General features: G+C 36.7%; 2 protein-coding genes and 1 long non-coding RNA gene across 12 annotated transcripts in view; 1 reads left to right on the forward strand and 2 right to left on the reverse strand.

Moving 5' to 3' along the window:
- Window positions 1-3398: 3398 nt before the first annotated feature.
- On the reverse strand, window positions 3399-17014 carry LOC118173167 (dynein heavy chain 12, axonemal-like). 6 transcript variants are annotated; one of them, XM_035337478.1, is made up of 11 exons: window positions 16349-17014; window positions 15369-15408; window positions 14022-14234; window positions 13532-13587; window positions 13137-13268; window positions 12894-13052; window positions 10693-10938; window positions 9067-9238; window positions 7656-8199; window positions 6325-6478; window positions 3399-5570 (listed from the first exon to the last, which is right to left on the reverse strand). In XM_035337478.1, the coding sequence occupies exons 3-11, from the start codon at window positions 14147-14149 to the stop codon at window positions 5377-5379; spliced, it is 1785 nt and encodes a 594-aa protein (XP_035193369.1). In that variant the 5' UTR covers window positions 14150-14234; window positions 15369-15408; window positions 16349-17014; the 3' UTR covers window positions 3399-5376. The 6 variants fall into 6 exon arrangements, with proteins under 6 accessions (XP_035193369.1, XP_035193370.1, XP_035193371.1 ...); XM_035337479.1 differs by having other exon boundaries at window positions 15353-15408; XM_035337480.1 differs by lacking the exon at window positions 15369-15408.
- A 102-nt stretch (window positions 17015-17116) lies between these two features.
- The window catches only part of DNAH12 (dynein axonemal heavy chain 12), a 64069-nt gene continuing 55024 nt past the window's right edge, over window positions 17117-26161 (reverse strand). For all 5 annotated transcript variants that reach the window (XM_035337474.1, XM_035337471.1, XM_035337473.1 and 2 more), the window contains 9 exons: window positions 24363-24500; window positions 23200-23433; window positions 22558-22746; window positions 21951-22054; window positions 20717-20921; window positions 20384-20521; window positions 19772-19863; window positions 19146-19213; window positions 17117-18031 (listed from right to left, as the gene is read on the reverse strand). In XM_035337474.1, the coding sequence (XP_035193365.1) occupies window positions 17841-18031; window positions 19146-19213; window positions 19772-19863; window positions 20384-20521; window positions 20717-20921; window positions 21951-22054; window positions 22558-22746; window positions 23200-23433; window positions 24363-24500 (1359 nt within the window). In that variant the 3' untranslated portion in view covers window positions 17117-17840. The remainder of the gene's footprint in view (window positions 18032-19145; window positions 19214-19771; window positions 19864-20383; window positions 20522-20716; window positions 20922-21950; window positions 22055-22557; window positions 22747-23199; window positions 23434-24362; window positions 24501-26161) is intronic.
- On the forward strand, window positions 22635-26161 carry LOC118173169. Its single transcript, XR_004754069.1, has 3 exons — window positions 22635-22761; window positions 23298-23385; window positions 25856-26161. It is a non-coding gene; the product is annotated as an uncharacterized LOC118173169 (long non-coding RNA).

The following is a 26161-nucleotide window of genomic DNA, read 5'->3' on the forward strand; positions in this document are numbered from 1 at the left end:
TGACTCTGTTGGACTGGCAAAACAGGTAGCTTTTCATGCAGAACCGGTAATCTTTTTTAGGGGAAAGTACCCTCGTGAATGGAAAGATGGTATATATAGCATGTGTAATAGAATATGTTCTGCAAGGTGCTTCTAGATGCAGTGAATGCTGCTGTGCAGTACTCTAAGGGATCTGTTTTACTGAACTTAAACCTGAGATAAAAAGACTTTGAGCCATGTTTACTTAGGAACAATATTCAAGATGACTTCTTAATACCTTTACCAAACATACCTGTCCATTAAGAGAAGACTAATCAAGTGTTTAATGGTTTTGAACACGTTTTTTTCATTGAACGCGTTTTTCAAAGTAATATCTGTTTACACCTCGTAAGCCTGAACTCCATGGTCCATACCCTGTGTAATATTTATTTTGTATAATACTAAATGTGCATTCATCTTTTGATCCAGAAGAGAAAACCTGTTTGAAGTAAGAAGAAATATTTATTTTTGCACTAATTCCTGGAAGTACTAAACTCCAATGAAACAGTTGTCTCTCTGATAGGGGCCTCAAAGTAATAGGAAATGTAGAAAGAAAAGAAAATACTTATAATCCAGGTTGTGTTATAAGTTCTGACTGTTTTATAGTTTATTGCAGGGTGTTTCTGGTGTTCAGGAATGGAAGCAGTCTTCAGAATATTTCCCACCAGCTGGTGATGGCCCAGTCCTTCAGAGCTAGAGGCGGTTGGCACTGATGAAGGAAGGAAGGGAGGGAGCTCAGGACCTCTCTGCTAGACATCTGGAGGTGCACAGAGGGAACGCTATCCTTAACTCTCCTCACACACAGGAGCTGGGGCTAACAACGGCAATCTCCTCCTGCTCTTTCTGCTGCAGATGTTAAGTTCTATGCAGAAACTTAACTGCATCTGGCTCCTGTCGCAGGAGAGAGAAGGGAGCAGTGCCTGCTGCAGGAATAAGTCTGCTGTGTTGGGGCTGCTACTGCAACAGGAGCTAGAGCAGCTCGTGGGATGCCACAGGCCCCATAGCATATAGAAGGGACTGAGCAGCCATGGAAGTGGTCACAATATTCCTGCCTTAAAAGAGGAGGTGGCATGGGAGGCTGAGCTACAAAGAGACTTGAGGCTCCCTTCCCGAGGTAGGTAGCTCCAATGCCAGCATGTTTCACCCCCGCAGCAGCCAGTTGCAGAAGTACCTGCTTTGGGGATTGCCCAGTCGGGCCCAATGGCATCAGCCTGTGGCCAGAGTTGGCCAGCACACTGTTACATGGACCATACAAATCTGAGGCTTTTTTTTTTTTTTTAAACAACAACAAAAATGGCATTTTTGTTTATAGTCTTGTATTCTCATCTCATCTGTAAGAGACTGTTTTTAATTCTTTTGAAAAAAAAAAAAAAGTACAGAAAGGCAGCAAATGCATCTTTTCTTTTTTCTCCTTTTTGGACCTAGATACAGGCTTACAGATAGTTGCATGGCAGCCAGTTTCTCTCTGGAAACAGATCCAGTTTGTGTTTCTTTCTCTTATGATCTTTGTTTTTTGCACTATTTCTGCTTTCTGTCAATCAAATAACATGCCAACACAGCTCAAGGTTATTGTGTCTTCCTTAAGTACATGCTGAAGACGAAGTAAGTGTGAAACAGCTCAGGAAGAATGTGATTAGTGGTATCCAGTTTCTAGAATCTAGTCACCGAGCTGTCAGAGTAAGATTAGCTGGAATAGCCAACGCTCCACGGGGAGGACAGATAATACATTAGCAATCTCACCAGAAAGCACTGCTGACAGAGAATTGATATTTTTTATTGACCCCAACCATTAATGTCTTAGAATTAAGCATGTAACTATGAGGAAGAAATCAGGAGAAAAAGATGGGACATGAAATAATTGTTAAGGAACTTTTCAGATTTCACTACTTATGATTGGAATTGCTTCATGTTTAGCTCAGGCTTTCCCATCTATTGCCATTAAATCTAGTTTTCTAAAATAGTGTAGGAGTGAATTGCATTTCTCTTGCAGTGGATGATTCTTCTCTCATAACCACTGAAAATAAGTTAATGAGGAGAGCAGTGCTTAACAAAAACAATGAGATAAGGTGAATGAAATCAGGATTTTCTGCTTGTTCAGGAGACTCTTGCTGGTATAAAATGAGTAAAAAGATAGAAATGCATCCAGGAGAGTGACACAAGCTGCAGGAGCAAATGGCAAGTCAAGAAAAGTCAGGCAATTAAAGTAGAACAGAACTAATTCACTGAAAAGTGTTTTTGTTAATCAAAAAACATAAAATGCTAAATATTTACTTTGAGAGTACAATTTTTAACATGAACACCTTAAGTCCTCCTGGAAGCTACTGGTGTAGAATTTCACCGTCTATTATTGTAAGAAAATTACCGATTGGTTTCCATTCCCATAATTTAATTCTCCTGATTAATATTTCCTGTTACTTTTTAATTAGGGCACTTCCGGGCACTTTCAGCTGAAGCTGTAGTTTGCTTCATGTGAACCTGGTATTATTTCAGAAAGTATTTTTTCAAGTACACTATTTTAAAAGGATGTTGCATAGGTCAGCAGTGTTTTTTAGGACTAAGTTATGTTGCTAATTCCAGCCTAACAGTTACTGATTTTTTTTTTCCCCTTGGATAAGGGTATTAAGTTTATCACGCTATGAAGACCATGCAAGTCTTGCTGCCAGTTGTTTCAAGCTACCTACATTCTTTATGTATATAACATCATGAATATCAAGTCGCATAAGAAGCATGGACAAACTATGGAAATGCATTTTATTGCATTACAGATAATACCTAGCACTCCCTCTATGGCCAGGAATATATTTCTTGAAGTCTAAACTAGAGGACAAGCTAACGGTCTTATGCAACTTAGCCACATGGAACTGGTAACAAGTGTGTTGTATTAACTAACGTAGATTTGATAGTCTATTATTTCCTTAATCTTTTTAGGTTTTAAACTATATCAAGACAACTTACTATCTAACAGTCAATAACGTTTAAGAGTTCAAAAATATTTCCCTTCTACAATCCAGTCAAATTTCATCTTTATATGGATGTGAACCCACAGCTAAAAAAAAAAAAAAAACTGATATGCTAAACCATTTATAAAGATGTAATTGATGTACACTGATATAAAGAAACAAAACTGACTGTGCATATGTTTAAGGTGAATTCTGATGAATTACAGTTGCACAGAATGTAGGGAAAGCCACTGGAGGATGTCTTGTTATATAGTCTCTTATTATTTCAGAATTCACAAAGAGAACAAAAATCTGCCTCTGCTTACTGAGTTTAGTTAACATCTAGTCTAACAGCAAGAGCTGATATTTTATATTCTTTCCTTTGCTCTATTTTTAAAAATTTCTTGCAAGTCAGGCAGTCTCCAAGGCTTCTTTTTTTCCCACCCAGGTACTAAGTGTTTGTTGTTGTTGTTGTTGTTGTTTTCCCTGCCACAGTGGTATCTAAGTTCTTATGACAAGAATAAGTTGTTGTGTCATTGTGAATGCACTTGTATCCCTAATGAAGTCTATATTGTAAGCCAAGGATTTTGTAAAATCTTTCAGGTTATTTTTATGATACAGTGGAGTGGTCAAATTCTTACGATAATGTTCTGGATTGGTCCTTTTCTAGTGAAGTGTAATTTTTGCAATGTTTGAGACTAACACATTTTTTCCCTGAATAGCTGTATTAAAGCCTCCACTAGTATACTTAATTTAGCTTTGATTGTTGTGTCTTAATCTTGGAAGCATGAACAATAAATCATATATTATGCCAGAGCTTCAGTCAGCATTTTGTAGGTTAAATAAAAGCTTAAGTATAGTAACTTCCAGGGAGGAATTTGTACTGATGCGAAAGCTGCCTGCTTATTTCATAATACTGATTTTGAGGATGCTCCATTACTGGTGACAGGATGCATTCCCTCCCACTGAATGAAGTTTTAATGTGCAGTTGAATCCCTCTGTTGTCAAACCATATCTCAATTCCCTTAAGTTTAATCTTATTAGCCAGATATACTCGGAGGAAGTTGCTGTACTTGGGAATGCTGATAACGTCTGCAACAATTAAAGACTGAACATTCATAGAAAATCCTTACTCTCCTAGCTGGCTGTTTTAGCGCACATGTTGCTCTGGTTACCTGACGATGTGTAGCACTTTGTACAGAGCTGTCATTATGGTAATGATCAGAATTCATGTGTACAGAAGCTATACCAGCACAACTATTAACATGGGTACTTACATATTTTCACTGGCTTCATTAGTTTTCTTAATTACATGACAGACACCATGTAAAAAGCAAGGGCCATAACTATATTATGGTTAAATTTGTATTTTATAAAATCTGTAGATTTTTCTGGAGAAAAGCAGACTTTTGAATTATGTAACTTTAAGTGAACACAGATGCATGTATAACAAGAAAATCTATGCTTACCTGATAAATACTATTAATACCACCTGTGTTGATTTTTTTTTAAATACACAGACTGGCATCAGTACTATTTTTAGAAAGAATAAGCATGCTACAGGTCTGCGTGTATCATGTAAGACTTTAAGACAACAGTGGTGATTGCTCTCAGGTAAATGCTTTCTAAGCTTAAGTTGCAACTGTTTCAAGAGCAACTCCAAAAAAATGCAAGCATGTCTTGGGACAGCACTGTAAAAGGAAGCTAGTTGTAGAGAGAGCAATCCAATACATAGTGGATGAGACATGTCAATACCTGAGACTGAGATGCAGAAGTAACCTGTTTCAGAAGTACTGTTGCCTTGTTGAAACATTGGTGTTTCACACTAGCTGCTGTAATAAGCAGGCATCTGTAGCTGTTAATCCCAGCTTAATGCTTAGGAAGTGGGATCATGTAACTGGGTGAAAAAAAAGACATCTACTTATGCTGCTTTCTAGAACTTTGCTGTAGGTCTTCATAAATAAAACCTCTACTTTGGGGCAATAGAAGGGAAGGTACAAGATTTAAAAACAATTATGTCCCTTCCTGGTTTTAATTAACTTCATGGCCTTCAACCAAAACTTGAGTTTAACCTTGCAGTTGGAGGTAGCATTACATGTTATGACAGCCTTTTACCTAGCAATAATGCAAGGTTTACAGCCCTACCTCTGATTTTAACAGTTCTTTAAATTTTCACAGTAAGTATTTAAAGCAGTATGGCCATAACTTTCAGATATTTTATATTCCACCGTATTCATATAGAATGGGATCACCAATACTTACAGTTTGAGGTTGTCCCCATTTTCTTCAGGGGTAAGGGGGGATGCTGAAACTTCATATTCCTTAATTTACATATGAGATAAAAATCCCCAAATAAAAAAGAGATGCATAAGGTAGTCTTACCCACTTCACCATTCCCTCCAAATTACAGAGCTAATAATTAAGTGCAGTTGAGGTTGGAGGTTCCTAGGTAGTTTTTCTGTCCATAAAGATCATATTCCTTGTATAGTATGTAGTCTTTCAGGCAGTTTGGCAGTGGAAGGAAGGTCATGAAGACAGGACAACGGAGACGCAACCGACCCATGCATTCTCGTATCTTCAGACGACAAAGGTGCTTTAGAGAGCGAGGATTTGCTAGAAATAAGAAGGTGAGATTGATAAGTTATTTGTTTCTGTGCAATTATTTGCCTACACCTCTCAAAAACGTTGCTCCAGTTTTTACTACATGTTCTTTCTGTGAATTGATGGATAAAATGAACGTGACTGTCCCTGGATGACTGCACCTGTCAGGATCTAGCATTTTTACCTCAGCCCATGCCTCTGAGTTATATTTACAAGCACTGTCAGCTAAAGCAACAGACTGTGTTTCTGTCAAGTTAGCTAAATGTGTGGTAAAGGAGTTTAAGTAGTCCAAGTCGAGCAAACATCCTTTAACCCCAAATAGTTGGTCAATGTTCTCTGCCAAGCTGAAGAAGCTACTAAAAGTAGAATTTTGATTTATAGCTTTTTAATCTGTGTACAAATGAAAAGGACATAGAGTTGATCTAGACTGGAATTCCAATCACTCAGTTAAAGACACTAATTTATTAGTTATTCCATCACCTTGAGATGGGGGAAGAGCTTTTCTACCCTTGAAGAGGATTGTGTTGTCTACCTTGTAACTGAAGTTCCCAAGTCCTCCACATGGACTGTGCAGTCTGTCAGACTTCTGAAAGAGACTTAATTTAAATGCTACACAGACTGAGTTATGTTGCAGAGACACCTCATTGTCAAAACGTAACTTCTGGCCTAACAAGGGTCAAGAATAAATAAAAATAATGCCAACAACAAAGGTTGCAATCCCAGAACAACTTGTGTATCATTTCACATCTAAATATCAGATACTTACTTAAAATTGAATTGATGTCTGCCCAGAGTTCCTGTTCTTTGAGAACTGCTTCTAGCTTCCAGCAGATGTTAACGTGATCGACATAATCTAACATTACTCTCACCACTTTCCCAGAAAGATGCTTCAGCCATGACAAGGTTATCACTTCACAGAACTGAGGGAACAAAAACGTTTAGTAAGAAAACATTCAATACTCCTGTGAATGACTTCCCCCTCTGCAGGACAAGAACAATTATTTAACTTAAGCAGAATGCTAGGAAGAGTAAGTGTTCAGTCTGTTAGGGAAGCTTTAGAGGTTGTCACAGCTTGTGTTAAGCCTCACTAGTACAATCTGAAAATCTGAGAGACTTACTCTGTACTATATCCAAAACTGAACTTAAACAGCTACATATTTGGTAACTAAGTAATTAAACGGAAGTGCTACCATTCCCTAAGAGAAATGCCAAACCCTCAGTTGGGAATTTAAACTTATGGACAGTGCTGGTGCTGGAGGAGACCTATGTCCCAATATGCTGGAGAGGGAACCTGCCAGCCTGGTGCATGCTGCACCCCTTTATCTTGGGAGCAGAGGGGCAGGCGCTGATCTCTTCTCTCTGGTGACCAGTGATAGGACCTGAGGAAAGAGGTTGAGGCACAACAGCGGATGGATTCAGGCTGGGTATCAGGAAAGGGGTGGTTGGGCACTGAAACAAGCTCCCCAGGGCATGGCTCCAAGCCTGCCAGAGTTCAAGAAGTGACAATACTCTCAGACACATGGCCTGATTTTTTGGTGGTGCTTTAGGGACCCAGGAGCTGGACTTGAGGACCCTTGTGGGTCCCTTTCAACTCAGGGTATTCTATGATTTTATGATCTTCAGGTTAAATAAAGATTTATTACATTCAAATGGACTTTATAAAAAAAATACACTAACTCTGATGGGTGTCTCTAGGAACCTGTTTAGATCAATCCAGGTTTGTTAATTTTTGCTCCCTGTTTATCATGCCAGATTAAGGGAGTTGCTACAACAGGCTTCCACTATTAGTGACGAGATGCAGGCTGGCTTGCTGGGTTGTCTTGTAAGTCCCTGCTTTCACAGCATGGAGAGCAAATTCTGTACTTATCAACAGCGTATCATTAGCTGTATTTTCACAGTTCTGTAGCATTGTTTATGATAGATGTTGCCATGAGGCCTCATTCATGACAGCAAACTACCTTATTTTAAAACCTTTATGTGTCACTGTTCCAACATTTCCTTTTTAGACAGATCACATTTGGAAGTATATTTTCACATAGTTGTATGAAGGATACTGGCAGTAAAACACCAAAATACAAAGCCACCTTATACGCTTACCATTGTATCTTTGATAACAGTCGAAGTCCATCCATCAGTCACGTACTGCGAATGGGAAGTGTTTCCTCGAGGGCAATCAAAGCAGCGGTGCACATCATAGCCATAGTTCATCAGCATTCTCAACATGACTTCATCTTTCAGAGCATACTGTAGAGCTGATGGGAAATGTGTTGTATTCACTCTGCAGAAGTAATTGACATTAGCCCCATGTCGGAGCAGTAGATTCATCAACTCATAGTTGCCCATTCTCAAGGCTATTTGCAGACAGTTGATGGGATCTTGGTTTGGCAAGGCTCCAGCATTTAGCAGCAGCTGTGTTGAACAGATATCCCCATTTGAAACAGCAAAGTATAAGGCTGATTTTCGGCGGTCATCGTAGCCTTTGCGAATTCTTTGATCCAACATAAAATTGGCATCAAACCCAGATTTGAGAAGAAACTCAAGGCACTGAGGATGAGCTCCTGCTGCTGCTGAGTGAATCGGACTTATTCCACTTTCTTTAATGGCATCAAAATTAGTAACCGGAACTAAATTCTTTAAGGCACTGAAGAAGATGAAAAAAGAGAGAGAATCTTGGAATCTGAAGCACACTGGTTCACCTACCTCGATCTTTGAATTTCTGTGTTGCTGGGCTTCAAAATTTATCCTGACAGTATTCAATGTCTTAATTAAGAAATCAGTACCATGGCATGCTATACCTCTGCATTCACTTTAATTGCTAAGAATTAGATAGTTAGCCAGCAATGGATACTATGAATTTACACCAGCTTCTCATAAAAATGTATGCTATTATTCATGGACAGCCCCAGTCCTTGCTAGAGGAATAGTTGTTCCTTCTCAAATAAAAGCTTTCCGTGAATGCTGAGAGCAACGTTTTGTTGTTTAACCTATAGGAATCAGGGAATTAATACAATATATTCTAATATTAATACCTACATAGTACAACATAATGTTTAAATTAATACATTATATTTAAAAATAGTTTAAATATATGTATTAATAAAGGAATTAAAAATCCTTAGATTCTTAAGCACCATGGAACATTCCCAGTATCAAAGAGTTGTTTCTTACTTAGTGGTTGCGATTTTAACATCACTATCTTCAACTGACTTTCATGTCTTTAAAATAGGGATAATCCATGTCTCCTAAACCTATTAAAGTATTTAGTATGTTTCTGTTCCTATGGTAGGATGGAGATGAGATTTATCCAAAGAGAGTATGTTCATCCTAAACTGGTGACGCTTTTATACTGATTGGTCTCTTACGTTCAGACAGAAAACTCCTATTTACTTGGCTGGTTTTTTTTTTTCTGCAAAACTACAGATTCACCACCTGCTTTTAATATGGCAGAATTAGCAAAACTGGTATTTTTGATGTCATTTTTAGTTGTTTTTTAAGTATATTAACTTACAGAAAGTGTCCTCTATATGCAGCTCTGTGGATTGGCAAATGACCTGAGTGCTTTGGTACATTGGCATCAGCCCCATATTCTAGCAAAAGGCTCAGGGAATCAGGATTTCCTCCTCCTGCTGCTTCAAATAATACAGAAGAACAGTCCATTGCCTGTGAAAGAACATCAGCACCTGAAAAGAAGGATCAAGGATTTTCACAGTATTCATTGTAAATTTTCAGCAATAATTAGTATTTCAACCCTTCTCCTCCAGTGACAAGACATTGTGAATTCTATTCTTCAACACATAAAAAACCATTATGTCATAAGCTTTTATATTGGATCCTTGATTTTAAAAGTGATTACATAATCTGGAAACAGGAAGGTCCAAATTACTTTGAACTCCATAACACAATAAGACTTGATAGGAGAGCATTAGGCAAGCAAGAGGTTTAGTTCTTATTCATAAAAATAATTGTTGTTTGTTTGTTGTTTTTTTTTTTTTTTTGCTTACACACAATGAATTTCAGCTCTCCTTTACGAAGGCCTAACAGATATAACAGGAAATGTAAGAGTCCAGTGCTGCTGAGCATCACATATAACTTCCCACCACAAAAGTCTGTCAGGCCTTCCCTCAGGTTAGCTGTCTACCTGAGAAAACAATATTGCATATTAAATAAAAATTACAACTACTCACCAAAACATTAATGTATGGCTTGAATATTACAAAGAGTGTAGTCTTATTAGACCTTAACTAAACCACAACAATCCTTGGGGCACAGACAGTATTTTATTTGCTTTAGTAATGAAAGTTACTTTTGCTGTTAACTCTAAAGGCATGTCTTGCAATAACTGGTTATAATCCAATCACAAAGCTTTGCAAAGACCAATAAAATGTGTGTAACTAGGATAACTATTTTAGAGGAAAGATATATAGATGTCTTATAACATGAAAATTAGATACTATGAATTCTTCTGGCATACCTCAATCCATGTGATTTGGGATTTAACAGTTTCAAACAATGTAAGACATAATTTAGTAATCACCCAAAAACGCAAACAGAACTCTCCTGCAATGTATCAGTTTTGCAAAGCACTCACTGGTGACTATAGTTGGCTGTAGAAAAAGTAATCTCTCAAAATAGATATTATATGTTTGTTTCTGTTATCATCACAGGCTGTATAATCAATAACGTAACAGTCCTTTCATTTCCTTTCACTTCTGTAAGTGAAAGAGGATTCACTTTGTTCCATTTGGACTTTAAACATTTCATATAACATGTAGCTTACAATTTCTATTCTCTGGACCAACAATGAACCTATATGTTACTAAATGAATCTACTGCATTTTAAAACAGGTCCACTGATCAGCTGAGGTTGGAAAAGACCTCTGGAGACTGTCCAGTCCAACCCTGTGCTCAAGCAGTGTCAGCTACAGCAGACTGTCCAGGTCCATGCTTGGCTTTAAGGATTTCCAAGCATTTCCTAGGTTTCAATTTGTGTCCATTGCCTCCTGCCCTTAATGGGCACCACAGAGAAGCTGGGTCTGTCTTCTTTACAACCTCCCCTCAGATATTTATGACATTGGCAAGATTCCTCTGCCCTGAGCCTTCATTTCCCATAACATCTTATATAATCAAGTCTCACCTTTTTGCAATAAGAGTTCCATGATTTCTGTGTGTCCAGCTTGTGCAGCCAGTGCAAGAGGTGTGAGCCCATATCCGCTGCGAGGGTCAGGATCTGCTCCAGAACGAAGCAGAAGCTTCACCAGATCCTTTCTGCCTAGTCTGGCTGCTTCATGCAAAGCAGTCCTCTTGTGGACACACTGCAAATTCACTTTTGCACCAGAATTTATCAACAAGGTGGCAATCTCATATGAATTGTATTTAATTGCTGTAATAAAAATAAATAAATAATTAAATAATAATAACAAAAAAAACATTAGCCAGACTGTTAGCCCACACTGTTCCGTGTAGCTTGGCTTCTGTTAGGTGGCAGCCCAGGAATGCTCAAACTGTTCCCACACTGCTATTTATACAAGAAGCAATGTCACTATTTATACTGCAAGACATGCCAAGCTACACTGAAAGGTTTAACTTCTCACCACGTTTGTTCTTCGTTTTCAGGATAAAAAAATATATATACAAAAGAATAATTTTATGGTAATCTCTTTTCCTCTCTCTACTCATCTCATCTGTTGCGTTTGCTCTTCTAACAGAATGCAAGGTTCCCTGCCACTAGATTGAGATCATATACGTGGGCTTACTGCAGTCAGAAGCCAGCCTGCTGTAGTTAAATTTCATAGGCAGTTACCATAATACGAAAAAGTTTACAATGACTGTGCCATATACCTTCTCATCCTAATAAGCCACAGCTGTCAAGACAGTAAGGATCTTTTAAGAGTGATTTGCATTGGCTCCAGCAAATGGAATTAATAGGCAACACCTTCCTCTCCTCTCTTTGATCTTCCTGGCTGTGCAGGACTGAATAGTGTGCCACAGCTACCTGAAACAGCATTCACAGCACACCGTAACCCGTGATGTTCCATTATCTGTAACCTGCGTGGCTGCTTTAGGTAGATCTCACACATTCCCTTTTTGGGGGATGATGCACTTTAATATAGTGCACTTAAAAGTATCTAGGAATATTCTGCATCTTGTCTAAATGGGTAGCCCTGAACAGAAGCTTTAGTCATTTCAAATGAATGAACTGAGTCCTACAGATGGTTCATAGGATTTTTCCTCTTTCTTTGACTATTGTTTTGAAAAAAGCCACCCTTCTAACAAGGAAAAACTTACAGGTTTGTTCCATAAACTTACAGAGCTCCTCCAGAACTCAGATAATGAGAACAGACCTTCCTTTTATTGGCTAGAACTCAGCAATAACAATAGCATAATAGTCTAAATCAGAGAAGACAATGTACATAGAAGTGTTCTGAAAATCATCTTGGCAAAATACTAGGACTGGTTCTTTACAAATCAAGGCTTATAGTTCTTGTGCATGATTAAATTAAAATGGCATCCACATGGAGAGTAGTATGAGCTACACGACTTTCTCCTTAGATTTAAAAAATTCAAACAGAAGTGAATCAAGAATTTAGGCCTGGCTCACCTCATCACTTATATGTGGATTAATTCCAGTAGTGCCTGAACTGCTTTATGGTTGATGTAGTGCACGTAAATCAGCCTGCTTTGCTACTGCTTTTGAAAAGCAAAACCAATTACTTTGGTGGATTGTTTGTTTGAGAAAGAGGAATTGATGCAATGAAAGTGATACCAGGAAGTAGAGAATATGAATGTTTTATGCCTGCAGACATGAAGAACAGTGATAGCATGAAGAAGCCAGCGGACTTGGTTATCTGGCACAACTACATAAGTGATGCCAAGGAGAGCAGAGGAAGGCACTCTACTACTTTATGAAGAAAGTTATTTGATTCTTTAAGGAAAAAGATGCATGTTCAACCTGAACCTCAAATTCGTGATAGAAAATAGTTCACCTGGAGCTCCTTGCACTAGATCAGACACTGGGGAAAGACTTCTAGTTTCTCCTAGCTCTGTGCTTCCCACACTTCAATAGACCAATAAGGACAATAATTAATAAATAATGCTAAGAACCTTGTAGTGACAGTTCCTATCTTGGAATGTAAGCTCTGTAAGCTCATTTAAAGCCTTAGATCTTCTAAGAAAAACAAACAAACACATTAAATACTGAGATTAACATTTTTTGCTCCTTACAGCAAAATATTTTAGATACTGGCACAAGTCAAAGAAGTCAAATTGCAACCTAAAACATGTAACTATAATCTCACTTCATTCCCTCATCTCTCCACCCCAAAACAAGATATTCACCTACAACTAAAGGAGAATCTCCCTCTTCATTCTTAACATTGGGATTGCAGCCATTGAACAGGAGAAAGCGGACATTGTCTACAAAGCAATTTCTTACTGCCACCAAGAGAGGTGTTTCCCCTTTTAGTGTGGTCTGTTCCCACGTAATGGCACGGGAGGCTGAAATACAGAAAAGCAGAACACATCTGAAGCTGAATCCTTCTTTGTAATACTTTTTAGTGGAAAACCAGGACGACTCCATACCTTTGAATGTTATTTCAAGGATGTTCATATTTAGCTGTGATGCAGCTTCATGCACGGGAAGCCAGCCTTGCTGATCGGCCTCCTCAAAAGCCAAACTGTGCCTCACCAGCTTCTTCAGGACCTCTTCTTGGCCTATGGTATTTTGAGACAGACACATATTTGATTACTCATCATAAAACAAAATTAAGGCAACTAATATATTGAGTGCTATTTATCCCAGTGTATCAAGAATAAAAAAAACATTTTGAGAAAGCAATTTTTAATCAAGGGGTTGTTTACATGAAAAACTGCACTTAAATCAGCTGATCAAACACATAAAATGTAGGCATTGCTCAACAATGCAGTACCAAAGTGATTCCTAGGATATAGGCTTAGTGCAGTGTATTTGTACTTAACTGTCCGAATTGCTGCAATTATCATTCCACGTTCCTTACTGGCAACAAACTGGAAACTGCATAAACACAATAAAAATAAAGTGCTATAATTAATGAGAAGTTCATGATATAATTATACCTTAGCTTACATTCTGAAGACCATGTTACATTTCTTTGAGTTATGTAGGTTTTGTCAGACTTTAATACATCAAAATGCATTTTTATTGGTCTGCCTGTGCCACTAGAAATATTGGGTTTTCACCCAAAGACCACACCAACCTATTTTTTATATCACATCCTAATCTTCCTCAGTGAAGCCTTGTATTCATCTAGATATTAGATAAAATGTCACCTGACAGCTTCATACATTCCATATTTTTGAGGAAACACGTATACTTTTCCAGGGAGAACTCAGAACAAACAAGATACAAGTGGTTTCTACTATCCATGACACAAGGCCAGACATAATAATGCCAGTAAAACACCCAAAACAGAAGTAATAACACATTACCTTTCATCCTCTATTGCATTGGCACTTGTTTCATTTTTATGCATATCTTGTAAGCTTTCCTGAATAGCTTGCTGGGTAGGGATTTCATCATCAGAATTATCATCAGATATATATATAGCATTATACATGGCCAGTCAGCACAACTTGGATCACCTTTTTGTAGTAAAACACTGCCTTTTAATTGGACACAGATGTTAAGTCTTCAGGTTATGTCTGGAGTAATAGAAACAGCAATTGTTTTTTAACTATCAAGAGAAACAAAGCATAGCCTAAAATAAATGAATCATACTTCTTGTCAAGCTACCATCTTCTCCCAGGTATTCAGTCTGGAACACTACTGCATAGAGAGCTGTTCTACTCTAGAGCAGAATAAAGGTCTTCTAGTCCAATAGTATGTGCCAGCTTTTATCTCTATTCCACACACTGAACGTACAGAATAAGTACTTCATTGGCATTACTACTAGAAAGAATAAAAATAAATGAAATATAATTTTCAGATAGTTTAAATAGTCCTTCCCCCTTAAATCTTTCAGACACTCAAATACCACAATCATTCTCTGATGCTTCCTTAGTAGGAAAGCAGATCTGCAATAAAATTTGGGATGTTTTTTTGGTTTTGTTCACAAAGGGCCTGGAAGTGAAAAGTAGCTGAAAGACAGGAGATTTGTTAGTAATACCTTTTGCTCAACGTGTTTCAACAAAGATATCATTAGAGACGTATCTCGTAGTCAGAAAAAAATATTGCAAATTTTTGCTATCATGTACTTCAGTCTTTCAACTGAAACAACATCATACTCTGTGGCTGAAAAAAGACCAAACTTACCACCTTATGTACATCATCTGCAGCCATTTGGAAGAGAGAAACCTACAACTGTGCATTCTTCGTTAATGCATACCTGTGCTTGCCTAGCAGTTGTGACCACTATATATAAAAATATTGCAACAATATAAATTAAAATATACACAGAAATTAAAAAAACACTGGTGTAATCACAATAAAATTAATAATAATAATAAAAAGCTTAAGAACATCACCACAGTTAAAAGAAAAAGAAAACATTTACCAAATTGAAAGGATTCAATTAAGAACATTTTTAGGAATCTTTTAAGATTATAAAGCAAACAATGTAGCACAGAAATCCCATTTATACAATTTAAGTCTAAATGTTCGAATTAAAAAAAAATTGGAAAATCTTTACACGCAAATAGATCATTAAATATTATGTGTGTAGATGTACACTTTTTATACGCATAATCTGTAGCACTATTCCTTTGTGTATTTGGCTATGTTACTAGAGATTAAAATCAAAGATGTTCTGTTAGACTCAAACCTTTCATCCATTTTACCTCATCAAAACTTGGGCCTCTGTCTTTCAAGGGAGTTGAGCTGAAAACAAAACAAAACACTAAAAACACACGGCAGAATAAAATAAAATGAACAAATAAAACTGAAGACAAATAAATGTGATAAATGATTGAGTCTCAAATAGAATTCCAATTAAAGTTAGCAATTTATTAGCGGAATAAAGGCAAGCAAACAGCACTGGGTGCGCCAGAAACCTCTGCTCCACCAAGACGCACACCCCACAGGAACCCATTCCGGGCTTATATCCTCTCTACTTATGCATATTCATTAGGGGGGCATGTCCTCCTTCAAGCATGCCTTCTTCAGCTTTTGGAATCTTTTGGAATCTTCTGGACCCCAGACCACATGCATGCTCCCACCCCCCCAGCCTTCTGCCTAGCAACAACACTGGTCCAGGCCGTTCCTGTCCGGTGACCATTGCAGAACACAAGAACTGTATGCAGACATTAACCACCAAATGTAAAAACCATATACATACATTGATCACCAAACACAATAACTATATACAAACATTAACCATCTCCCTTTCTCCAATCTTGTGGTTATACAAGGATGTATAAGACAGTCACATTCTATCATGTGGCCCTAGCATTGCTCCACATTGACACAAATCAGATGAACACATCTCACATAAATAAATGAGAAAATGAATAAGCACAGCAAAATGAGGAAATGTCAATACAGCACTTGGAATAATTCTGGAAATGTCTTAACATTGAGCAGCAGTAATTCATAGCAAACCTGCATCATTTCATTTGTTATGCGATCCACCTAACGTGTGATTGCAAGGCCTTGCTCTGTAATTGCATATGTATCAAGAAAGAGAAATTTAGTAAGAAAACATACATACAAGTATCTATTAGCATTCAATTATACCTATAGTAGTACAATGTGTACATAAACACTTTTTTTAAAAAGTACTAATTTTCCTAGGAATTGAGAAAAAGCAGTTTTTCCTCACCTTGTGGAAGACTTCACACTTTGAAGAAGTGATTATTAAGTTGAAAGCAATATTTGCAGGATAGAAAATGATCTCAGTACAGTTTGTGTCTGTTAATAGCTCACTATAAATAACCTATCATAAGATACTCTGGGACTTTCTCCATGTTTCTTTCATACAGGTTAGTTACATTTCATAACGTGATCTGACAAATGGTACAGCAAAAGAAGGAATTTGAAGTTCTGTTTATTTACAAAATACTCTTGTTTAAGTTTTTGGAATGAGAAGCTGAGAACTGCAAGTGGTAAGTATTACCTTACGAAGAGAAAAAACGTATTAGTACTTCACAAGAGTTAATGACAGATACTGGCAGGAGCTTGTTTAAAAATTGGTAAGGCGACACATAAAGAAAACAATACAACCAATAAAAGTAAGTATAAACTATCAAATAAAATAAAGAGATGACGCTATTAAAATTACTATGCACCTCTGATTGCCTAATCACAATTTACATATAAATATTAATAGAAATGCAAACAAAAATAATACAGTCTGTAGAGTTTTTCAGAAAGAAACGTCCCAAACCTCTTCTATGTGTAACACACAGCAAGCAATGAAATGAAAAACAAAGTTGTCTAATTATAACGGTGATGGTAGGCTGGAATGAAACTTGTCTTTGCTTAATTCACTCACTGTATTTTGAGGAGGGGTCCTTACAAAGAAATGTTGATAGCTGTGTCTGCATGCAAGGTGAAAATAGATCTTTAGTAGAGGAGAGCTAAGGCAGAATGCTTGACTAATTATTATTATTATATTTTTTTTTTTAGAAAACTGAAGTATAGAATCATTGAAGGAATTGAAACTGGACTGCCTCTCTGGAGCAACAAAGAAGCAGAAATAACATTTTACGGCAGGCAGTCATAAGGGAAGTTTTGATCATTTCTGCTTAATGGAAACTGTTTGGAAAAGGAAAAAAAAAAATCCAAATTAAATCCTGAACAGATTAATTTGCTGAGCAAGGAAGAGACTTGGTAGTGCCTAGTACAGATAGTTTAAAAATTTCTCATACTGCAGTCTTCATTGTTGCAGAACAGAACATAGGCTATGTATAACACAAGACTGAAATCCCCAAACTTACTATCTATTGGGTTTCCACTCACATAATTCAGCACTCTTAATGCTTCAAGTTCATTAATTGTAATGTTTCTCACAGAAAGTGCAGACGCTTTGCTTTCAGTTAAGATGTATTTAGCAATATTTTAGTAATGCATAAAATTTATGTTTACACTTTAATAATGTTTCCAAAGGTTAAAAGCCTAGACGTACCTTTTACAGATTGTACTAATAATAACACATACTTATTTAAGGCAAAATACTGAGGATCAGAAAACACATGCCCTCTTTTAAGATTAAAAAAAAAAGTCTCTAAGTTTCTGTTATACAGCATGCTCCACCTCTGTAAGCAAACAAAAAGAAAGGTATCTTTTGACATTTGTATCTGAACTGTTCAAAGTTAGTCATCCAGCTGGCAGAGCAATGCAACACCTCGCTTGATCCAGTGTTGGACTGGTTTATCCGTGTTAAGCGTCAGAGCAATGACAAAGTTAGTGGAGTGTCCCGTAGTAGATAAGACTCCTTTACGCTCACTTGTCTTGTAGAGAGGGCAAACGTACGCATTAGATTTCTTTACATCCGATTTTGCAGCTTTAAAAAAAAAATAAAGGAAACCAAGATATTACGTACAGCAGATTTATTGATAGGAATATAACCTTCACATTAAGTACTAATCTAAATATTAAGTACTTACAGTAACATCCTTAAAGCTAAGTAAAAATAGCAATATTGCTTTGTGAGCACCACAGTATCTTTTTTTTTTTTTTTTTTTTTTTCCCCTTTAAAAAAGCCAGAAAACTAGTTTAATTGCAATTTGTTTTCAGGAATTGATGCTTTTCTGCAATTCTACAAACTTTATAATAATTCAAAAACACATTCAAATCTGAACAGTTGCATAATGAAAGCATTTTGCATTCTGCTTTCATGTTAGGATTAACATTTAGACACAAGCTTTTCGAATTTCCCTAAGAATTATGGTCCAGCAGCCACAGAGCCTAACTGCAGTTCAAATCACTGGAGATTCAACAATCCTCGTATAACTAGACTGTTCACGTGCAACTTGCACAGTGTTTAAAATCGTGCAAGCCTGAGAACAGATTCACCCAATGCCAGAAGGCACAGACAGAAAAAGTGGAAACTTTGTGTGACTGCATATTAGATAATTACATCTAAGTTGCAGCAACTGCAATATAAAGTCTTACCTAAGCAAATAAATGAAAATCAGCTATATACTGTTCCTAATCAAAGAAAAGAGTCATAGAAAATATTTTACTGGCATCACAGAAAACTAGGAGCAGATAAAAATGATCTGAGCAAACCTTGCTAAATCATGCAAGGTAAAAGAGTAAGTCTTTGTAAGTCAATTCAAAGTTCTCCTCAACCTGAGTAAACCAGGAATTCAAACACCATGTGTTTTTCCTACCAAAATTATCTTTTGGTTGAGAAACAGATCAGGTTAATCTAAATAATCAATTTGTCAAATTAATAATTACAAACACCTGTGGAGAGGGGGACAGGCCTATTGCTCAGATGAGTGAGACTGTGGTTGCCAACTTGACTCATTCAATCTTTTATGTAAAAGTCAAAGATCAGGTGCATGTTTGGGTGCTTTGGTGAGGGTACGAGCATTGGTCTTCTGTAACAAAGGAATTCATTGTTCAAATATCTTGTCAAATAGCACATACTTCAAGGTAATTATACTCACTTGGCTTTATCCAGATGATTGGCATTATATCAAAGAGCAATTTGGGATACTGCTCAGCTAACATTCCCCTGGTGAGAGAAAGCAACAAAGGCATTATTTGTGGCTTGGTATTAAACCAAGCCAAGGGTGAGAGAAAAAATAACATCTCAGTGCTCTTTTTTGACATTTGTTTTCCATTTGCCATACATGAAAAAGTATTTTTATATATAAAATGCTTCTATCTAGCAATATAATGTTTATTTGAGGAATTTGTAAGAAAACCAAAGGAAGTGCTACAGTCACACCAGTCTTAGAGTCTTAAGATGACTCAGGCTAGCTACCAATTATTGGTTATTTTTTTTTTTTTTTTTTAAATGGAGTATCTGCTTGAAATCCTTCTGCAGCTCATGCTGGCAGAAGATTTTTTGAAGGATTTATATTTTAATGCAGATTAGCACATCCCAACAGCAAAATAATATTTAAAAGAGTCACTGTTTTATTTTCTTATCCTGAGACCATGAGAAGAATGAATATATTTTCAAGTGTGTTATTTTAATAGTATGAAAAGTAACACTTAAAATACTTAAATCTTGTTTTAGCACTTAAGAATGCTTTCTAAAACTGTACTAAAATAATTTGTTACTGACTTTGTCCTGTCCCAGCGAGCTCCATCTAAAAATAATCCGTGTATATAAACACCATCTACTGGTGCAGTATCAGCAGTGTCCTGAGGAATAACCTACAAGAAATAAGTGATCTGTGTTAATAAACTTTCATAAGTGTTTGCTTTTTCAGGTATTATACCTACTGCCAATTTTCCGAAAATTGATCCAAAATCAGAATAATGTAGTACCTTATTTTGGGTACTACTTTTATACAAAATCATAAGGACAAAAGTTTTCTGTGGTTTGTTAGTTGCCCTTAGTGTAGGTTATAAGCTAAGGCTTTAATCACACAGACAAATACACACTGTGTAGGCTGTTTTTTCTCTGAGTGGAGGCCCAGGTCCAATGAGAGAACTACTTTCAAAATTTATTTTTGAAAAGAACTACTTCTCAAAGAAAAATTTCTTTTTGAAAGAACTACTTTCAAAATTTCTTTTACAGAAATGTGCCTACCTTATCACATAATTAAATGTATGTCTTCAGTTGCAGCATGACAATTGCAAAATGAACATTTCAGTCAGGATTTACTTAGTGCATCTCACTGTAACATCAGGACCCAGATTAATAAAATACACACTTATAATTTATCTGTACCTGAAATTCATATCCCAGAAGGTCAATAGGGATTCTGTGCTTCCTAGCATAGTTTTGCATAGCTCCAGTTAAAAATGCTTGAGTAAAATAGAATCCTGATAGCCAAAAAACTGTGGGCTTCCCTAATTCATACCAGTCCTGGAAAGAGGAAAATGATACATTCAATAATCAGAAAGAGACAAATCCTGTGTTCTTTGATCACTTTCTACATAATTGGATTTAAAGAATCTAGCAAAATCTATCACTGCTTTCCCAGTATTCCTTTAACATAACGGGCAAGTTATATGAAAAAAGAAGATTACATAATTAGTAGTACTGCCTCTTGTACATTACCTGTAAAAATTTCAGTCTTTCCAGAAAATCTAGAATATAGCTCCCTAATGGTTTTAGACTAGGATATGAATGCTTAGCCCACTTCTCAGGAACTTTTCCAATAAGTAGACTGCCACACAGAGCCTCCAATTCTGCATCCATAACAACCAATCCTTTAATGGCTTTCTTCAGGTTAATTAGCGTAATACGAATAGTTCGGATTAAACTAGAATTAAAAAATAAGACAATTAATGTTAAGTTCTTTATGATTTGTAAGATACTACATCTTCACTGAAAAAAAAAAAAGGACTATGGAATGATCTATGGAACTTGTATAACTAGTATATAACTGTAACTGCTTCTTTAAAGACACACATTTAAAGTTACAGAGTTATTTAAGACTACAAAGAGTTTAATACATTATTTTTTTAATCTTTAATATAATTTATACTGTATGGTAAGAAGATAAATTTGGAACTCCAAATGTATATACATTGTATACTAGATGAAGGAAAAAGTTTTAGATTATAAAATAAGGGGTGGGTAAGGTCTGAAACAAAGGAAAACTTGGAGAATTAAGGCCACAGAGTATTATTAAAATTTTGGGAGAAACTGAAGTAGAAGAGGTGAAGAGAGAAATAAAGGAAAAGGAGAACAGAGAAAAATAAGGAAGAAAGAATGGAGGAGCAGGGAGGGATAAGAAAGAAAACTAGGAAAACAAAACAAGAGAGAGATTAAGGACCCAAAGAGAAAAATAAAAATGAATAGATACGTAATCCGAGGAAAAAAAAAAAAAAGAGAGAGAGAGAGAGAATTATAGCAAGAAAGGCATCAGGAAAGGGGAAAAAAGAAAGAATTTAAAAGCAAAAGCATATGAGATGATATAGAAATAAGCAGACATACTTCCAGCTACCAAGGAAATAATCTGTGTGAAGATTACAGTTTCTTACCCCTTTGCCCTGCAGGCCAGAAATGTGAAGGAAGAAAGTAAAATATAATGAAATACATTGAAAAAGTAGTTAAAAAAAAATAAAAACCATAAAAATATTTACATTCTTTTAAAATGCCTCCTTAAGACTCTTCGACTCCCTTCTTCTACCATGCACTTTTTCAGTTCATTTTGCCGCCAGACCATTTTCCCCAAAATGTATCCTACACTCTGAATTTCCAGTGTTTACGGTATATGAGTGGCAGAAAAACATCCTCTGTTAATGGAGTTGTTTGGGTTACATTTAATAAAATTAAACTGTCTTACTTGTTAAATCTTTCCATTTCTTGCACCAACACAGTGTTCATACTTTCTTCGTATCTCACAGGATATTTAGTTAGGCAACTTTCAATGTCAAAATCATTTGGAAGCTGTAAATGTCAACACATTTAGAAATCATTCCACATATTGTTATAAATTGGAGTTATATTAAAAGCATGCAGATATGAAAAGCTGCAGAGTAATAGGTACCATTAAACTTACTCATGAGTATTTAATCAATACTGTGTTTAGTAGCATAATCCAAATAAAAGCAATTAAATTATATTTATCTTTTAAAAACCACCAAGATTTTTCCTTACCATGAAAAATTACAAATACATTTCCATTTTCTTTAATTTTAAACTTGTTCATGTGAATGAAACAACTATTCTTTCAAGCTTCATTTGCTGTTTTCTCTGTCCTATCTCCTGTCTACTTTGTAAAAATAATTTCAGATGGAACGCAGCCACACAATTTCTTACTTTCATATTGCACTTAATTCCTTCCAGTATATTTTTCCTCCAATATGAAGTAAATTTTACAGTGAAAATTCTGTCTAAAGAATTTCTGCTTTGTAAAAAGGTAAATTGGAGTCATTGGTATATTACAGTACCTTGCTGAGAATATCATCTGCAATTTCATAAAGAGTGCTGTCACCACCTCCAGAAGAAGTTCCCTGAATGTCTCCTCCTTGTGTTAAAAGCAGAGATTCAAAGAGGATCTTAATTTGCTGAAGATCTTTTGAAATATCCACATTTTCATGCAAACCAAATACCTCTGGTTCCTGACTAAAGGGAAGACTCTAGGACAAAATACAGTAAACATTTGCATGAGATATAGCAACAGACTGAGAATTAAATCCAAGACTTGTTTAGAAGCTGAGTGAAAAACTACTACTGACTTCAACAGAAAGTGGGTAAGGACCTTAATGATGGGTATTAACAGACAATATTACTGGTGATAGAGCCATCAACACACACACAGAAAGCCATTTCTAAGGAATTCTTGATTATCTGTGCTACATCCTCCTATCTACCTTAGTGAGTCCCTCTCCCTCGCAGAAACACATACTAGACCATGGCAAGGATCTTACAAGGATGTTAGGCAAGAAGCCAAGCACACAGTTAAACATGCTGCAAACCCCTCCCTCCCCCCTTTTTTTTTTGTTTTGTTTTGTTTTGTTTTGTTTAATGCAGAGAAGCTTTTAAGGGATGTGTTCTTAGCCCATCTTCATTATGACAGTGCTACTTTTTACCTTAATAAATTCAATGTAGTCCTCATATGTGCCTTTTGGTGGAGCATAATAGATTCCACTGGGAGAAAAAGTGTAACGAGGATTATCAATTATTTCAGGATTATAAAAGTCATCCAGCATCGTCAGCAGTAAGCGTCTGTCCCAGTCATCTGTCACACGACCTCCATAATTGCACTCACCAGTTAGGTAAGATACAGCTTCAAACGGAACATGGCTATATTCATTTATGAATAACTGAAACACAAGAGAGACTTGAAATATCTGCAGAGCGAAAGTCTGACCTACAAAGTGAACACCTGGAAGCTGTAGTGCATGCAAAACTGCCACTTACAGAGTTTTCTCCCCACTTAAGTGTTAGAATTTCCAAAGTTCTGACACCCACACCCTCTACCCGCCAATGCCCGTCCTAGGTAAAATTAACAGGAGTTAGTAGTAAAAGCTTCTCATGAACATCAAAACTAATAAATCATTCAAGTCATTCTTGAATTATTTACAGAGGGATAGTTTCTTCAACCTAAAGTTTCTAGAAGGACACTTTTCTTTCATGTGCATGAAGAAATGTGTTTCACACAATATTTCTTCCAACCTTCAGAACCTTCTGATCTCTTTCATTAATTGCTTGATAACTTCAACAGCTCAACCTTGACTTCTGTAAATCAGTTTTAGCTCTCCTGATTTTGATCTATTAAAGGACCTGCAGAAGACTCAAGGCCAAGCAGTGTAGAGTACTTTGTTTTAGGGGACAACAACAGTCTGGGACTCTGTTTAATTAACATTACATATATAAAAACAAAATTCCTTTTGCTAATCACAAAAGCCACCATAATAGGTGACTGTTACTAACATGGTGTTACTTATAGTACAATGAACTCTTACATATGACAATTTAAAATGTATTGTACTTATATATACTCATTATATGCCGTAAGTCCATATGAACCAAAATCTCATGCAGAACAATTTTATTTCATTTGTCATTCTGAAAATATTTATAATATGATTGAAGTTCCTTGCCTTTGTGGGTGAAGTGAGGTCATGGAAGTCTGATTAAAATTCTGTAAACATTTGATATAACTGAAGTGGATGATCCTTCCCGACTATCAGGCTCTTCCTATGGTTCATAAAATCAAAGATTAAATAAAAGCAGTGATAGATGATTTTACCTGCAGCTGTCTGATACTAATCCTCAAGTCTGATTCATTAAACCCATAGGGTATATTCCAACCAAGAGGCCCAAATTTTCTTCTCTCCTGAACCAGGGCATGGAAAAAACAGACTCCATAGAGCAGTTTCTCCCATACCTTCAAGAAAAACAGAACAGGACAAAACAAAAAAGTATCATTAACTGACTTACATGTTCATGTTATTCAGGAATTTATACCAAGAAAAAAGCATTTGATTACCACTCTCTGTCCAGTGTACAAATACAGGCAACTATGAAGTACATCATGATTATTTGACTTGGGAATAGATACGAACACATTTGCCGCGTATGCAAGCACACTTAGGTGTGCCGTTATCATAAATTTCACAGAATGGTTTGAGTTGGAAGGGACCTTTAAATATCCTCTAGTTCCAATACTCCTGCCATGGGCAGGGAGCATTCCACTAGACCGGTTGCTCCAGGTCCCATCCAACCTGTTCTTGAACACCTCCAGGAAGGGGGCATCCAGAGCCTCTCTGGGCAACCTGTTGCAGTATCTAACCATCCTCACAGTAAATATTTACTTCCTTATATCTAGGCTAAATCTACTCACTTTTATTTTAAAACTATTTCCCCTTGTCCTGTCACTGCACACCCTGATAAAGAGTATGCCCATCCTCCCTGTAGTCCCCCTTTATGTACTGGAAGCTCTCCACAAAGCTTCTTTATGCTAAACAACTCCCAGTTCTCTCAGCCTCTCTTCATAGAACTGTCCCAGCTCTCTGGATCATTTTTGTGTCCCTCCTGTTGACATACACTAATAGGTCCACATCTCTCTTGTACTGGGGGCCCCAGACCTGGATGCAGTATTCCAGGTGGGGTCTCATGAGTGGGCAAAGTAGAGGAGAATCACCTCCTTTCACCTGCTTGCCATGCTTCTTTTGACGCAGCCCAGGACACAGTTGGCTTTCTGGGCTGATAGTACACATTGCTGGCTCATATTGAGCTTCTCAACCATCAGAACCCCATGTCTTTCTCTACAGGGCTGCTCTCAATCTATTCATCACCCAGTCTGGTAATGTTGTGGATTGCTGACCCTGGTGCAGCACCTTACACTTGGCTTTGTTGAACTGCATGAGCTTTGCTTGTGTCCATCTCTCAAGCCTATCAAGGTCCCTCTGGATGGCATCCCTTCCTTCTGAAGTGTCATCTGCACCAGCCAGCTAGATGTCATCTGCAGACTTGCAGAGAGGACATTCAGACCCACTGTCCATGTGACCAATGAAAATGTTAAAGTTTTATACAAGCTTTTTCTCTTTTTCCATATAAAGGGGTGCTGACTTCATAAAAATTCAAATATCAGATATTTAATTTTAAGCCTCAATAGACAAACATATAAAATATAGTTGTACTGTTAAATGTAAATCCTTAGTTGCACCCACTCACAGCTATATATAATGATTACAATATTCTTTGCTGACTAATCCTGCTGTTTTTTCACTTCCTTCACAGGTGATGATTACCTAAGTGGTTCCTTACTTATCAGGAAGAGATATGGGCACTGCAGTACTAGTCCCTGAGAGCAAGAAAAGGATTTGAGTGCTTACCATCTCAACAGTGATAATGCTTATATTTATCCTAATTTTGTACTTTCAAAAGGAAGTTTGGCTTTGCATGTGCTTCTGTTTGGAATGGCATTACAGCTGAGTTCTGCCCCTCGGTTACACAACTTGGACAGGTATCCTCTTCTGATAAATGTTCGAAGTTCATGCAAATTGTATAATACGTACATGTAACATTTTAGTTTTGTGTAATTTA

This window comes from Oxyura jamaicensis, chromosome 12, assembly GCF_011077185.1.
Source record: "Oxyura jamaicensis isolate SHBP4307 breed ruddy duck chromosome 12, BPBGC_Ojam_1.0, whole genome shotgun sequence".
NCBI lineage: Eukaryota > Metazoa > Chordata > Aves > Anseriformes > Anatidae > Oxyura > Oxyura jamaicensis.

Bases quoted from the DNA above. Each gene is read 5' to 3' on its own strand.
- LOC118173167 (XM_035337480.1), bottom strand. From the start codon at position 14,149: ATGTATAATGCTATATATATATCTGATGATAATTCTGATGATGAAATC. The intron at 9,239-10,692 runs GTGAGACTTGAT...CCTTCTTTTCAG, and splicing joins GGAACTCTTATTGCAAAAAG to GTGCTGATGTTCTTTCACAG. The intron at 5,571-6,324 runs GTAAGTATCTGA...TCTTATTTCTAG, and splicing joins AGACATCAATTCAATTTTAA to CAAATCCTCGCTCTCTAAAG.